Source organism: Macrobrachium rosenbergii, chromosome 33 (genome assembly GCF_040412425.1).
Source record: "Macrobrachium rosenbergii isolate ZJJX-2024 chromosome 33, ASM4041242v1, whole genome shotgun sequence".
NCBI classification, from domain to species: domain Eukaryota; kingdom Metazoa; phylum Arthropoda; class Malacostraca; order Decapoda; family Palaemonidae; genus Macrobrachium; species Macrobrachium rosenbergii.
Window position 1 is genome coordinate 11,007,501 of NC_089773.1, and position 15,512 is coordinate 11,023,012.

The 15,512-nt window shown below is 35.3% G+C and overlaps 1 protein-coding gene across 2 annotated transcripts in view; it reads left to right on the top strand.

Annotated features, from left to right (window-relative positions):
- Positions 1-15,512, top strand: part of Dgk (diacyl glycerol kinase 1) — a 74,684-nt gene that overhangs the window by 39,203 nt on the left and 19,969 nt on the right. For both annotated transcript variants that reach the window (XM_067133388.1, XM_067133387.1), the window contains exons 2-3: positions 4,658-4,743; positions 14,276-14,352. In XM_067133388.1, coding sequence (XP_066989489.1) covers positions 4,680-4,743; positions 14,276-14,352 — 141 coding nt within the window. In that variant the 5' untranslated portion in view covers positions 4,658-4,679. The remainder of the gene's footprint in view (positions 1-4,657; positions 4,744-14,275; positions 14,353-15,512) is intronic.

The window sequence follows — 15,512 nt, forward strand, 5'->3', positions numbered from 1 at the left end:
GAGAGAGAGATTCAATATTCAAGATGAGAGAGAGAGAGAGAGAGAGATTCAGTATTTGAGATGAGAGAGAGAGAGAGAGAGAGAGAGAGAGTATTCAGTATTCAAGAGAGAGAGAGAGAGAGAGATTCAATATTCAAGATGAGAGAGAGAGAGAGATTCAATATTCAAGATGAGAGAGAGAGAGAGAGAGAGAGAGAGAGAGAGAGAGATTCAGTATTTGAGATGAGAGAGAGAGAGAGAGAGATAGATTCAAGATGAGAGAGAGAGAGATTCAGATTTGAGATGAGAAATGAGAGATAGATTCGAAATGAGAGAGAGAGAGATTCGAAATGAGAGAGAGAGAGAGATTCGAAATGGGAGAGAGGTTCAATATTCGAGATGAGAGAGAAAGAGAAAAAGAGAAGGAGAGTGACAATAAAAGAAAAAAAGCGGATATTTGTTTTCGTCCGTAATAATGGCGAAAAACAAAAGCGCATCGCCGAAAACAAAATAGCGTCGCGCCATCGACGACAACATCCTGTTTTCTGTAAATGTTCCCGACACCCTTTCTTTTTCGGTCGATGCAGATTTGGAATAGATAGATAGACAGAGAGAAAGATACAGATAGAGAGAAAGATATAGATAGATAGATAGACAGACAGCCAACGTAAAATAATGGTCTGTTTTTATATCAAAAGAAGCGGGGCGGGTTTCGCCATCTTCAAAGACGAACGAAACATGGCGCCTTCGAAAATGGTACATTCTCCCGTCTTCGAATGCTATTTCCGTTCGTCCCCGTCTTTGGACAGATAGACAGATGCCTGTCTTTCAAGTGTCTGTCTTTCAAGTGTTTGTCTCTTTCAAGGGTGTTTGTCTTTCAAGTGTCTGTTCCAGGAAACAATTGTGTGGCCAAATGAGGTCTGTTGAAACTGGGAAGTGGAAATGGAGGAACTTTGAAAATGGAGGTTGAAAATGAGGAACTTTCAAATCGTCTGTTGAAACTGTTGTGGAAATGGAGGAACAATTGAAAATGAAACTTTGTAAAGAGAGGAATTGTGGTCAAATGAGCGTCTGTTGAAACTGGGGAATTGTGGAAATGGAGGAACTTTGAAAATGGAGGAATTGTGAAAATGAGAAACTTTGTAAAGAGAGGAATTGTGTGGTCAAATGAGCGTCTGTTGAAACTGGGGAATTGTGTAAATGGAGGAACTTTGAAAATGGAGGAATTGTGAAAATGAGAAACTTTGTAAAGAGAGGAATTGTGTGGTCAAATGAGCGTCTGTTGAAACTGGGGAATTGTGTAAATGGAGGAATTTTGAAATTGGAGGAATTGTGAAAATGAGAAACTTTGTAAAGAGAGGAATTGTGTGGTCAAATGAGCGTCCTGTTGAAACTGGGAATTGTGCAAATGGAGGGATTTTTGAAACTTTGAAAATGAGGAACTTTGTAAAGAGAGGAATTGTGTGGTCAAATGAGCGTCTGTTGAAACTGGGGAATTGTGAAAACTGGGGAACTTTGAAAATGGAGGAATTGTGAAAATGAGAAATATCATTATATATATATATATATATATATATATATATATATATATATATATATATATATATATATACACATATATTAAATAGAGGTCACTCTATAAGTTTTTTAAAATCAAAGACTCAACCTCTTTCAGGTAACATTAATCTGGTTTCCAAAGTGTTAAAAAGATAAATTTGTAATTTCTAGACGTGCTTGAACATGGTATAGGTCGACAGAAATTTATATCTTCGTTATTTTTCAGCTCTTAATTCGAAAAATATAGTAGGACATCGGAAAAACAATTATGGGATTAGGTCAATGAAATTCGTAGGATGTGGAGTGAGAGAAGAAATTGGGTCCTTGGGATTATGTTGAAGCAAAACCTATTATACTGAAAAAAACACATTAAAGATGGATTCCCAAATATTAAATTTACATAGATATAAAAAATAAATATTAAAGGACTATAAAGATTTTAATCGTAAAGGCGGATATTTTTTACGGAGAGAACAATTTCAAAAGAGTAAAGATGAATTCCTCCCCCAAAAATTGCCTGAAAAGATAATCTCCCGTAGTGCTATCAGTGCACCTCACGTGGTGCACTGTAGGCATTACTCAAGGTTCTTTGCAACGTCCCTTCCTTAGGCTCCCAGCTGCAACCCCGTTCATTCCTTTTACTGTACCTCCGTTCATATTCTCTTTCTTCCATCTTACTTTCCTCAAGCTTCTCCTAACAATTGCTTCATAATGCAGTTGCAAAGTTTCCTCCCGTTACACCTGTCAAACCTCCTTTACCTTCAATTTCCCATTGACTTAAATCTTATACTGCAATTCCGATTCCTGAAAGGTAATCAAGTATATGCAAAGAAAATAAAGAATATAATCCTATTACTTTGGGAAGATGCATCGTTAAGATATTAGAAAAAAATCCCAATAACTGAAAGGTAATCAAATATATGCCAAGAATAGAGACAATATAATCTCATTGCCTTAGAAAGATGCACCATTAAAACATTAAAAAAATGGAATCCTGGATAATGAAAAATTTAACCAAACATATGCAAAGAAAATAAAAATATATATAATCCTATTGCCTTAGAAAGCAGCACCGTCAAGATATTAAAAAAAAAAAACAATAAACAGAATAATTCTGAACATTTCAAAATTGAGGCGAAAAAGAATGAATCAAAAGTGTGTTTCGAGTTGGGGAATCTTATCTCAGTACTTGTGGAATCTGGGCTCTTTGCTGAGTGCCGCCTCCAAGAGAGGGGGTGCGGGGAAGGGGGCGGGCGGAAGGCTCTCGAGGAGGAAGCCCTTAAGATCAACATCTGAAGTGACAAAGACGAGAGAGAGAGAGAGAGAGAGAGAGAGAGAGAGAGAGAGACTGGAAGGAGATTATGAGAGAACTCGTTCAAGTTGGAAGAGAGAGAGAGAGAGATTATGAGAATTCGTTCAAGTTGGAAGAGAGAGAGAGAGAGAGAGAGAGAGAGAGAGAGAGAGAGAGAGAGAACTCGTTCAAGTTGGAAGAGAGAGAGAGATTATGAGAAGAGCTCGTTCAAGTTGAGAGAGAGAGAGAGATTATGAGAAGGTCTCGATCAAGTTGAGAGAGAGAGAGAGAGAGATTGGAAGGAGATTATGAGAAGAACTCTTTCAAGTTGAGAGAGAGAGAGAGAGAGAGAGAGAGAGAGAGAGAGAGAGAGAGAGAGAGAGAGAGAGAGTGAGAGAGAACTCCTCGTTCAGGTTGAAAGCTCTTGCCTGGTAGGAATGTCCTGCCTGAACAGGGGTGAATAAGTTTAGTATGGTGCTGGGGACAGCTACTCTAGAAATAATGAATTAATTGTACGTAAACTTAACACTGAATAATTTATGAATCATGAATTATTATTTAGAGACACCCCTCTTAATTTCACCTTCCTTGAAATCTTAATATAGAGGAGAAACAATTGTACCATTGCCATCAAAATCACATAATTTCTTTGGAATATGAGTATTGGGGTGGTAGGCTTATATTAAGATTTATATTAAAGACAGACTACTCTGATATTCTTTCTCTCTATGGCCACCTCGTCTCGTATAATCTTTCTTCTTTCTAGAAGCTGTTGAATAAAGGAATAAGTTCGTTTTAATTCGTTTCTTAAAGAAATGAAAATCTTTGAAGACTAAAATAAATTTTTGTTTGACTGCAAGATTTGCTCCCGGTAGGCGAGCAGTGCCGTCAGTGCACCTCGTTCGGTGCGCTGTAGGCATTAATTAAGATATTTTGCGGCGTTCCTTCGGCCCCTAGCTGCAACCCCTTTCTTTTCTGTTACTGTTCCTCCTGTCATCATCCTTTCTTCCATTTTACTTTCCACCCTTTCCTAACAGTTGATTCACAGTGCAACTTCTTTGAGGTTTTCCTCCCGTTACACCTTTCAAACCTCTTACTCTCAATTTCCATTTCAGCGCTGAATGACCTCATAAGTCCAGTGCTTGGAATTTGGACTAAATTCTATATTCAGTTCAATAGACAGAATTACAGGGTTAAGCATAACGGGACCATGTGAAGTTAAAGCTATACTTTTTAACAGCAGAATACTCGCATTGTTGATTGAAAACCCTTGCAGCAGTGGGATAGGAGCCAGCTGTCGGATCTTGCAAGGCATTGCAAGTTGCAAGATTGTTTTGCTGTTTGTTTTCATTTTGTTTACGTTTCAGTATATTTTAGAATTTCTATATATTTGTTTTATAAGCAGTTATTATTTATATTTAGTTATACTTATCTTTGATTTATATATTTATTAATCAGATAATTTTTTTATTCCATGAATTATACGTTTGTATTAGAATGCGTTTTATACCTTCTATTTTTTAGTGATTCATGATTTTATTATTCAAGTTTTGAATATATTTATTGTTGGCATTTACCAAATGCAAATAATCAAATAGATTATTATATACATTTATAGCTGAATGTAGAATTTATTATCGTCATTTTTAATTTATTTTTTATTGTCATTTCTATGTAATGATTTAATCGGTTACTTATTTTAAATATCGTAATATTTTTAGTTTTATTTACATTTGACTGGATAAATAGAATAACTCCCTGATATATATTATGCTTAAATTATATATTATGCTTAAATTCATCACCTCTATATAGTCTGCTCTTTTTCAGGAGGCGCGGGGCGGCAGGCACCATGTCCCTTCATTGGGAGAAACTGTCGCCTTCCGAATTCCAGCAACTTCAGGACTTCGCCTCATGTGAGTGTCTCGAATCCGTCCCTGAAGTTCAGAATTGCCCAGTTTCCTGCGAGATTCTGAAGCTTCGAAGTTTTAATTAGTCCTGAATTTTTTAGGTTTGAATTTTTTGGATTTTAGTTTTATGAAATTTTAAAATTTGAATCAGATTTGGATGTTGAAGTGTTGTGAAATTTTAAGATTGTCATCAGATTTTGTATGTTGAAATGTTGAGGTTTATATCTTTTAGGTTTGAATTTCTTTGAGTTTGAATTTCATGAGTTTTTAAGATTGTCATCAAAGTTTGAATGTTGAAATGTTAAGGTGTCTTTTTTCCTAGGTTTGAGTTGAGTTTTGAACGTTGAAATGTTCAGTTATTATTTTTTTATTTAAACTTAATTTTGAATGTTGAAATCTTACTTTTTTTTTAGGTTAGAATAAGATTTTGAATGTTGAAATGTTAAGGTATTTTTTAGGTCTGAATCAGATTTTGAATGTTGAAATGTTAAGGTGTCTTTTTTCCTAGGTTTGAGTTGAGTTTTGAACGTTGAAATATTCAGTTATTATTTTTTTATTTGAACTTAATTTTGAATGTTGAAATCTTACTTTTTTTTTTAGGTTAGAATAAGATTTTGAATGTTGAAATGTTAAGGTATTTTTTAGGTCTGAATCAGATTTTGAATGTTGAAATGTTAAGATCTTTGTTTAGATTTGAATCAGATTTTGAATGTTGAAATGTTAAGCTGTTCTTTTAGGTCTGAATTAAATTTTGAATGTTGAAATGTCAAGTTTTTTATGTTAGGTTTGAATTGAATTTTGAATGTCGAAATGTTAAGGTGTTTTTTTTTAGGTTTAAATTCAATTTTGAATATTGAAATGTCAAGTTTTTTGTTTTGGGTTTGAATTCAGTTTTGAATATTGAAGTGTTAAGATGTTATTTATTCTTGACTCCGGAAATTTGAACGTTTAAAATTATACATTTTAAATGCTGATATTTTAAAAATTTAGAACTATATTAGATAAAGCGAAAACGTCTGAACAAAAAGCGACTAACTCCCAAAATATGGAATTCATAATCTGACCAAAAATTTTAAAATTTCAAGTTTCAGTTTTCTACTAGATTTTGACAAGTGAAATTTGGTGTAATAGAATTTGTTAATTTTTGAGGTGCGAGATTGGAGCTCATTACATACTACAGTGGAGTTTTATCCCATCTTCTGTGTTCCCTGACTGCTGTAACGTTGCATTTTCTCAAGATGTAACCGAGTACCGAGACCTTTCCCTGAAAAAAGCTGGACACCATTTCTTAAAAATAATCTCATTATGTTTCCCACGCCTAAATTACCCTAATGTTGCTAATCTAACCTTACATTACCCAACCTAACCTAACCTAACCTAATCTAACCTAGGGGCATGGCAAAAAAATACCCAACCTAGCCTAGCCTAACCTAACCGTAACCGAGGGGCATGGCAAAAAAAAAAAAAAAAAAAAAAAGAAAACCGTGGCTGGTACAATACTAGCATACATCTCGGGAATTTGCCCCCGGGTCCTGCAGGTTTGGGCAAGAAAGGGGCATTAGACAGAGACAGAGGGAATGGGAGCACATGCCAGAGACACTTCGAGAGTGGTCATAAATAATGAAAAGCTAAAAAGGAATAAGGGGTCATGCCAAAGAAGAGAATAGGAAGCTGGAACAACAGCCAAGGTCAGAGATGGGATGGTAAGAGTAGGAGGAGGAGGAGGAGGAACAGGAGGAGGAGGAGGAGGAGGAGGAGGAGGAGTAGGAGGAGGAGGAGGAGGAGGAGGAGGGAGGGGGAGGAGGAGGAGGAGGGGCCACCAAACCTTCCCAAATTCACAAACTCCCGAAAAACGGCTCAAAGCTACCACTCCCCCCTCTCTCGTCCACTCACTCCTACGCCTTCCTCGCATCAAATTTTACTCCGCGGAAGAATTAGCATAATCCCTAGGGACAAGGAGGAGGAGGAGGAGGAGGAGGAGGAGGAGAATAAAAGGGTGTGAGGCGGAGGCGAAGGCGGAGGACCCACAGGGGAAAAATGGATGGAATGGTGCAGAAGTTAGTGAATAATGAGAGGGAGGGAGTACTTTCGGTATGGGCGTTTGTTTGTGTTTGTGTGTACACAGGAACTCGTGTTTGTGAATGTTGGGAAGATGTATTTTCTGTATGGAAATGTATGAAGTGTATGTTTATACATGCTGAAGGCCATGTTTGATTCCTGACGTATAAAAATATATATTCATATATGCTGAGGGCTGTATTGAATCCTAACGCATCTCTCTCTCTCTCTCTCTCTCTCTCTCTCTCTCTCTCTCTCTCTCTCTCTCTCTCTCTCTCTCTCTCTCTCTCTCATTCGTGGTTATTGGCGTAAAGCATTCTTTATTTCTGAATAATACCTTCGTCTTTAACTCTTATTTATCAGCATCATTATAATATAATGTCTGCCTTCATAATTGTTTGTCTGAAACTCTGTTTAGATTTTCAACTTTGCCCGTGAAGTTAAATTGAGGTTTTGTATAATCCTGTCTGTTAGTCTGTTCACGAGATATCTCACGTCACGTTCTCTTGGCAAGGACATTTTGACGTGACGTGACGTGACGGTGACGTGATGGTATGATGTGAATCAGCCTTTACTTTGCATAAATAAGGTGACTGATATAGTGTGTATTTTGACATATAGGTCATGCGTTTGTTTCGGGTTGTATGCCTGTTTGTTCAGCTGCTTGTCAGGAAGATTTTCCAAAAAGTTACTTGAGGATGTATACCAAAATTTGACCGGAAGTGGACAGGATTGCTCAGAAAGTCGAGTGAAGAATATATACCAAAACTTGACCGGAAGTGGATCTTATAACTTCCAGAAAATGATAAAAATTCTGTGAACGATTAGATTTTGACAAGGCTTGTCGTGACTTGTAATATGAGGAACAGTGCACCATGGGCATGGCAAGCTTGTGGATGGGTGATCGCTAGCAAATGCTAGGGACCACACACATTATATATATATATATATATATATATATATATATATATATATATATATATATATATATATATATATATATATTATCTATGCATGTATATAAGCTCTCCTATTTTCTGACAAGTCTTTAGGGATGAAGTTGCGCGCCCCATCCCACCCCTCAACTGAAATTGTTATCCACAACGTGTTGGTCACCCATCCCTCCACTGACCAGACATAACATTGCTTAAACCCCTGACAACACGACTCGGAACAGGAATTAATTATTTCACGTACTAATTATATCATGTAATTGGGTCAGAATAAAACTGACATTTTCAAAAGCCTAGGAACACACGTTGTTTGAAGATAGCTATTTTTCGTTACTGGGCATTGACGACAGAGAGAAAACGAAACTAGGATCTATTTAAGGAAAGGAAAAGGAAGGTAATTACCGGCTATTATTGATAATTAGTTTTCACTAGCAGTGCTAATTGCTCCTATTGTTGTTGACAGCGATTCCTAATTGATGCCGCCCCGGGGTGAATGTTCGTTTTAGGTCGCAATGGTTCAAGTGTCAACTCGTACATTTTAGGTCACAATGACTTTGGCATCTTGGAAAATTTCAAGTAATTAAGATAACTGTAATTATTTATTTATATTGACTCTAATATAATCTATATATATATATATATATATATATATATATATATATATATATATATATATATATATATATATATATATATATATATATATATATATATATATATATCTCAGGAATACATTCAAGGAAAGGCACTCATAAATGATTCAGAAACAATACATTCGGCCCATTTGTATTCATAATATGAGCGGATATGGCCTAATAACCGGACTGACGCTATGTGACGTGAGTACAGAAAACGAGGGGAAAAGAGACTAAATTTATTCTTGAAGATATGACTCTGTCTATTGCTGGGTTTTATGTAAGTATGTGTCTGTTTATAAGATCTCGTGTCTCTGTCTGTTCGTGAGATCACGTGTGTCTGTCTGTTCATAAGATAATTCATGTCTGTCTGTTCATGAGATCATATGTGTCTGTTCATAAGATCACACATGTCTGTTCATGAGATCACACGTGTCTGTTCATAAAATCACACATGTCTCTTCATAAAATCACACGTGTCTGTTCATAAGATCGCACATGTCTGTCTGTTCATAAGATCAAACATGCCTGTCTGTTTATAAGATCTCATATCTCTGTCTGTTCATAAGATCACACATGTCTGTCTGTTCATAAGATCACACATGTCTGTCTGTTTATAAGATCACACGTGTCTGTCTTTTCATAAGATCTTATGTGTCAGTCTGTTCACATTACCAAAAGTTAATTAAAATGCATTTTAATTATACTTAGAGATGTGTCCCGATGCAGATTCAAAACAATTTTACCTTAGGGGGCTAGTACCATCAGTGAACCTCAAGTGGTGCACTGTAGGCATTACTAAAAGGCGTTTACAGCGTTCCTTCGGCCCTAGATACACCCACCTTTTAGCCTTTTACTTACCTCCGTGCCATTCTTCGTACTTACTGTCCAACCTCTCTAACTGAAACTTTTCACTGTTTTGCTTGACTTGACAGCCTGAATCTCATAGATCAGTCTAACAAAAATCGCGAGATAATTACAGTTTTCATTTTATTTATCGAGGTAATTTTAAAACGGTTAAACTCTACGGTTTGTACGCGCCACATTTCACTAACTCTTGCACTCGCTCACTGATATTTGCACTCGCTCACTGATATTATTCCACAATAATTATCGAGATAAATAAGTTTAATTTTGTTTTTCCGAAGTCATTTTTAAAATCATGGAAGTCTACGGTATTCGCGCGCCACATTTCACTAACTCCTTCCCTTATATACGCGGGATTTTTCACATTAAAAATATTATTCCGTTAATATCGATTTATCTGTACCTTGGGAATAACTTCCACCCAGGGAATAGTTATAACTGATAACTACTTCTACGCCGGCCTGAATTCGGACTGTGGTTTGGTAAAAAAAAAAAAAATATATATATATATATATATATATATATATATATATATATATATATATATATATATATATATATATATATATATATATATATATATATATATATATATATATATATATATATATGTGTGTGTGTGTGTGTGTGTGTGTGTGTGTGTGTGTGCGCGTTTGTTTGCCCTATGTATTCAAAAACACGTACAGATAAATTACTGTGCATACATACAATAATAACATTCTCATTCCCCAATGTACATCGACTCTTTGAACCCAGTCACCTTTTACCGAAAAATAACGAAAAAGAATAGAAAAGGAATGAAGAAACGAGAAAGAAGAATAAAACAGAAGATGGCACTTAGGCAAGACAAAGGAAAAGTGTAAGAGAGAGAGAGAGAGAGAGAGAGAGAGAGAGAGAGAGAGAGAGAGAGAGAGAGAGAATCGAACTCCCGGCTGATAAGCACAGTCAAGTGATGACGTCATCGCTGAGAGCGGGAGTGAAAACATTGACACACCTCTCGGATCTTTTTGTTTTTTCGTTTCTTTTTGTTTTCTCCTGTTTTCCTTTTGTTAGTTTTGCCCTTTTTCGGTTTTTTTTTGTTTCCTCTGATGGGGTCTGAGAGGGCCTTTTTTTTTTTTTTTTTTGTCAGATTTTTGGTATATTAAATTTATTGGTTTAGGTGTTTTTTTGTGGTAACTGGCAACTTTCAGTAAGTTACCGAGGTATGTTTTCTTTATTTCATTTGCTGTGCATATAAGCTTAGCTGATATATATATATATATATATATATATATATATATATATATATATATATATATATATATATATATATATATATATATATATAATGTGTTAAGTATATTTGCATAAGATTTAGTTTCTAAAAGTGTCTTATCATTGCCTGCTGGCCATAAGTGATTTCCCAAAACATTTGGTGTAGATTCTGAATTCCTGTCAAAAAATATAAAGCAGTTTTTACCGTGTGTATATATATATATTATATCTCTCTCTCTCTCTCTCTCTCTATATATCTATATATATATATATATATATATATATATATATATATATATACATATATACATTACATTTTCAGTTTATGCATCCTATATTCTTTATAATTTCATCATGTCATCATTCTGTACTTGTATGTATGCTCGTCTATTGTACTCCAAATCAATTAGAAATACGCCTGGTGCCTATCTTTGCCTACAGAGCTTCATATTTGTGTGTAAGTATGTGATTTGTTGTGTGTTACCCCTCCGGTAATATGTTGGTAATTGTTCACGATGACACAGTTCCGGGATTGACAGGATCGAGTTGACTTGTTCACGATGACACGATTCCGAGGTTGAAATAGCCGTGTTTACTTGTTCACGATAACACAGTTCCGAGGTTTAAAATGGCCTTGTGGATGGGAAGTCTCAATGTATTTACCCATTTAGGATAAGTTTAAAGTTAACCAACAACAAATACTCTTATAAAATGTTGAATCTTTAGTTATAGTTCCCCAAAATCTGCGACAGAAACGCGTGGGAACCAAGTGACGAACGTCTCCCGCCTCCAATTTCTCTGTCATGGAAAACTCGTGTTACTCCTTTCAGTAAACCTATTTACTGTCAATTTTCGTTTTAGCAATGAATGACCTCATAGGTCCCAGCGCTTGGCCTGTAGCCTTAATTTTGTATTCCACTTTATTTGCGAGATAACCAAAGTTTTACTTATCGTATCTTGAACAATATGTCCTCTCCTTTCATTATCATGTTTATTCTTGTTCTTTGTTCTCGCTTATACATTTGGTTTTCATCTTTCTTTGTTTTTTCAGTGAAATCAAAGTATGTCTTTGTGGGAATTCATTTTTTGTTGCTCCACTGAGGATGGTTGTGCAGATTCCTGAAACGTAGGTGAAATAAATAAATTTGTGATCTTACAGTGCTTTAGTTTCTCGTGGTCATGAAAGTCCTGTTAAAATTCGACTTTGCACAGAATATATATATATATATATATATATATATATATATATATATATATAGAGAGAGAGAGAGAGAGAGAGAGAGAGAGAGAGAGAGAGAGAGAGAAAGTATATAATGCTATTCACACACAGACATGCACACACTCACTTAGCAGAGAGAGAGAGAGAGAGAGAGAGAGAGAGAGAGAGAGAGAGAGAGAGAGAGAGAGAGAGAGAGAATGCCCAGGAGCCATCAGTCTTTTTCTGAACATTGCGGAGGAGCAGGAGGGGTAAGGGGGTTTTAGACCCCCCTCCTCTTCTCTAAGGGCATCACCGCCCCCTCCTGCCATCCCTCCTTCATCCAGGGGCGGGTGAACAGCAGCAGAGAGGCCACGAGAGAGGCCCCTTGCCAAGGGCGTCGCGCTACTGACGGTAATTATAATTTCAGTGGTGTGCCGAAGGGGAAATTCTGGGTTCCCATTTTATTTATTTTTTTGTGTGTGACCTTTCTTTCATTTTCGAGTCTAGTTCTTTTTATTTATTCAAAGTGATCTTTATTCCTCGTTCTCTTAGACCCAAAATTCCTCGTCTATGTTTTTTCCCATTCATTTCGTTGTTTATTTACTTTTTAAAGAGAGATGGAGAAAGATTAGATTTGTACAGTATAGGAGCAAAGGCTGTGGGGTAGACCCATCGACTTTGTGGCTTCTTATAGGTGCTAATAATTTTAAGTGAACAGATACAGTGATTCCACTTATAAATACATTTAGATATTTGAATGTGCATGTATGTATGTATGTATGTATGTATGTATGTATGTATGTATGTATGTATGTATGTATGTATGTATGTATGTATGTTGTTGAGATCCTGTTATGGTACAAAAGAATTATGACGGTAATATAAGAGAGGGTCGAGGCAACAATTCCAGACCTTAAGTACGTAACGTCTCGAAGAAGATCACTCTTACTTATTTAGGGGATTTATTTAGGGGCCAGAGGTGAGAGACTGTCATTGTTACACACGGGAAAAAAAATAAAACTTGCGTATTATTTTACAGAAATTACACCAGTGTTCTGTTGAGCTTAATGAACATTTCCCCTTCTCTGGTGACACCCTTCAGGCCACCTTCTCTCCCATCTGCTGCCTGACCTTGGAATTCTCTTTGTGACTCTGTGTTCCCAAGCTTTAATCATCTTCCATTCTTTTAAGCCTGCCTTTTCCTACTTTTCTCTTTACTTGCCGCCTTCAGGCCTGGGCTAGAGAAGGTGATTTAGGTTACCAGTCTTGTCAGGCTATTATTATTATTATTATTATTATTATTATTATTATTATTATTATTATTATTATTATTATTATTATAAGAAACACCAGTCTTGCCAGGCAGCTGGTATTATTATTATTATTATTATTATTATTATTATTATTTAAGATAGGCAACTATTCATATGACACGACTGTAGAATGTAAAAAAAGTCCTAAAACGTAAATAAATCAAAAGTACTTAATCAATAACTACTTTCATGTAAAAATGAAAACATCAGTACAAGTCAGAACTAAGAAACGACGAAACTGCCAAAATCCCAGCCCCTTCCCCTACCCCCCCCCCCCAGAAAAAAAAAACTTGCGTGCCGTTCCATCTCAAAATCTCATCAACCCATCATTGGCCCATATCCCACCCCTCCTCGAAATCTGATCGGAATTCATCTAGAAATGGTTGAGATATCACGAAGATACTGATAGGTGAATTCGCAAACTCAGGTCTAGATATTTTGATGACGGCTGTTCAGAGGGACAAGAATCCTCGTTGGCATAAGGCCGGTATCACTTAAGAAGACAGTCGTCCGCTAAATGGAAAGCCCTGTCTTTTAAAGTAACTTTCAGAAATTGCCTTATCAATGTCCTCGAAAATCTATTAAAATAGAGCCTTCATTAAAATCCTTCAGTATGAGAGACACGTGAAAACTTGAAGATAATTCTAGTTGAAAATTAAAAACGGAAACGCTTTTGTACAACTTCAGAATTTGTATCATTCCAGCGATCAGCAGAGCTTTTGAACATAAAAAAATTGACTGTTCAAATGAATCCTCAAAATTGTCGTGTTTCATTCAAAGCAGAAATTTTTTGTAAACGTCACTAAACTTATTCCTCAAAGAAAATCTCAGAACATTATTTGTTCCGACAAACAGTAGATAGGTTTAATTTCGTTAAATTACTTGAACAAAAGATTCCTCAGAATTATTTATTGTCATTTCAGTGAATCACAGAGAATTTTGTACATAGCTGACTGAATTTCTCAGAAGAAGCCTCAGATTTATTGTATTTCATGTTGAAAGGGATTTCTCGAAGGGTAGCCATGTTGAAACACCCAACAGGAGCTTTCCTTAAAAAGTAAAATACTCTGTCAGAAAAAAACCCTCAGATTTATTGTATTCCATCTCGAAAATTATTTCTCGAAGGGTAGCCATGTTCAAACACCCAACAAAATCATTCTATTACAAAACAGAATATTAATCTCAGGCTAAAAAGAATCAGACACCCATCTCTCCAGTCTTATCTCACCAGAATCAATCTCTGTTTTCTTCTTCTTCCAGACTCCAACAAGAAACTAGAAGATGTTCTCCAAGAGTTTACGGGAAGCGGGCCCCTCTCCAAGTATAGTCTAGATGGTGTAAGTACAGTAATTATCTGCTCTGTGTCATTCTGCTGTGACCGGAAGTCGTCAGTTAATATTCATATTTTGTTTTATGATCTTGAAGCAATTCAACTCGACAGTAAAATGGGAGATTTCGAAAATGTGCGTCACTGTGCGTCTCAAAATACAGTGTTTTACTCTTAAACATAATTATGGATATTCATTTATTATTATTATTATTATTATTATTGAAAATACTCAAAATAGCATGAGTCTTAAAATAGAGAAACAAATCCACAGTTATGTATATGTATACATATATTTAAAGATAAATCTGTACAGATTCCCGAAAGCTATCTATACAGTTTTATCTTTAAACATTTGTACATATACGTAACCGTGGATTTGTTTCTCAATTATTATTATTATTATTATTATTATTATTATTATTATTATTATTATTATTATTATTACTCCCGTGCTCCCGATATTATGAGAAGTTATATTAGTAAAATATTAATATATAAGCAATAGTGTGACGTCATCAGAAGATTTCGATGTATTCATTGATTATTATTATTATTATTATTATTATTATTATTATTATTATTATTATTATTATTATTATCATCATTATTATACATTTATTTTTGTATATCCATTATATTTCTCCCAAAATCCTCCATTTTAATGCTTTTACTAAACATTAACTAATATAGACTCCGAATCTTCTTATTTATTTTTTCCGCCATCTTGTTTTCAGCTACAGATCCATTTTGATATATTACTTCCTCGCCACAAGGCAGCCATCTTGAAATGAGAACCCCTGAAGAACTCTGTTATCATCATTGTGTTATCCTACATTTTGTTTTCATTGTAAAATTATACGCCATTTTGTTTAGTTTTTCCACTGGCGGGGTACCGGGTACAAGTATTTTCAAACTGAATCGTTGAGCCAATCTTTGAACGTCCGCCATTTTGATACTTTACTCTGTTTTTTGTTTTTTCTTGTTTTCAAGTTTATTATTGCAAATACATTAATCGACCTTAAAGTTTTCCTGATCTTAATTTGTCGCTACCTCTTTGTTTCCATCTTGTTGTAATATTTTCCTTGTTTTCTCAATAAAGAATATTTCCTCTATGAAACACCTTCAACCCTCCATAGACAGTTACCTTGAAATTGTCATAGAAGAGTT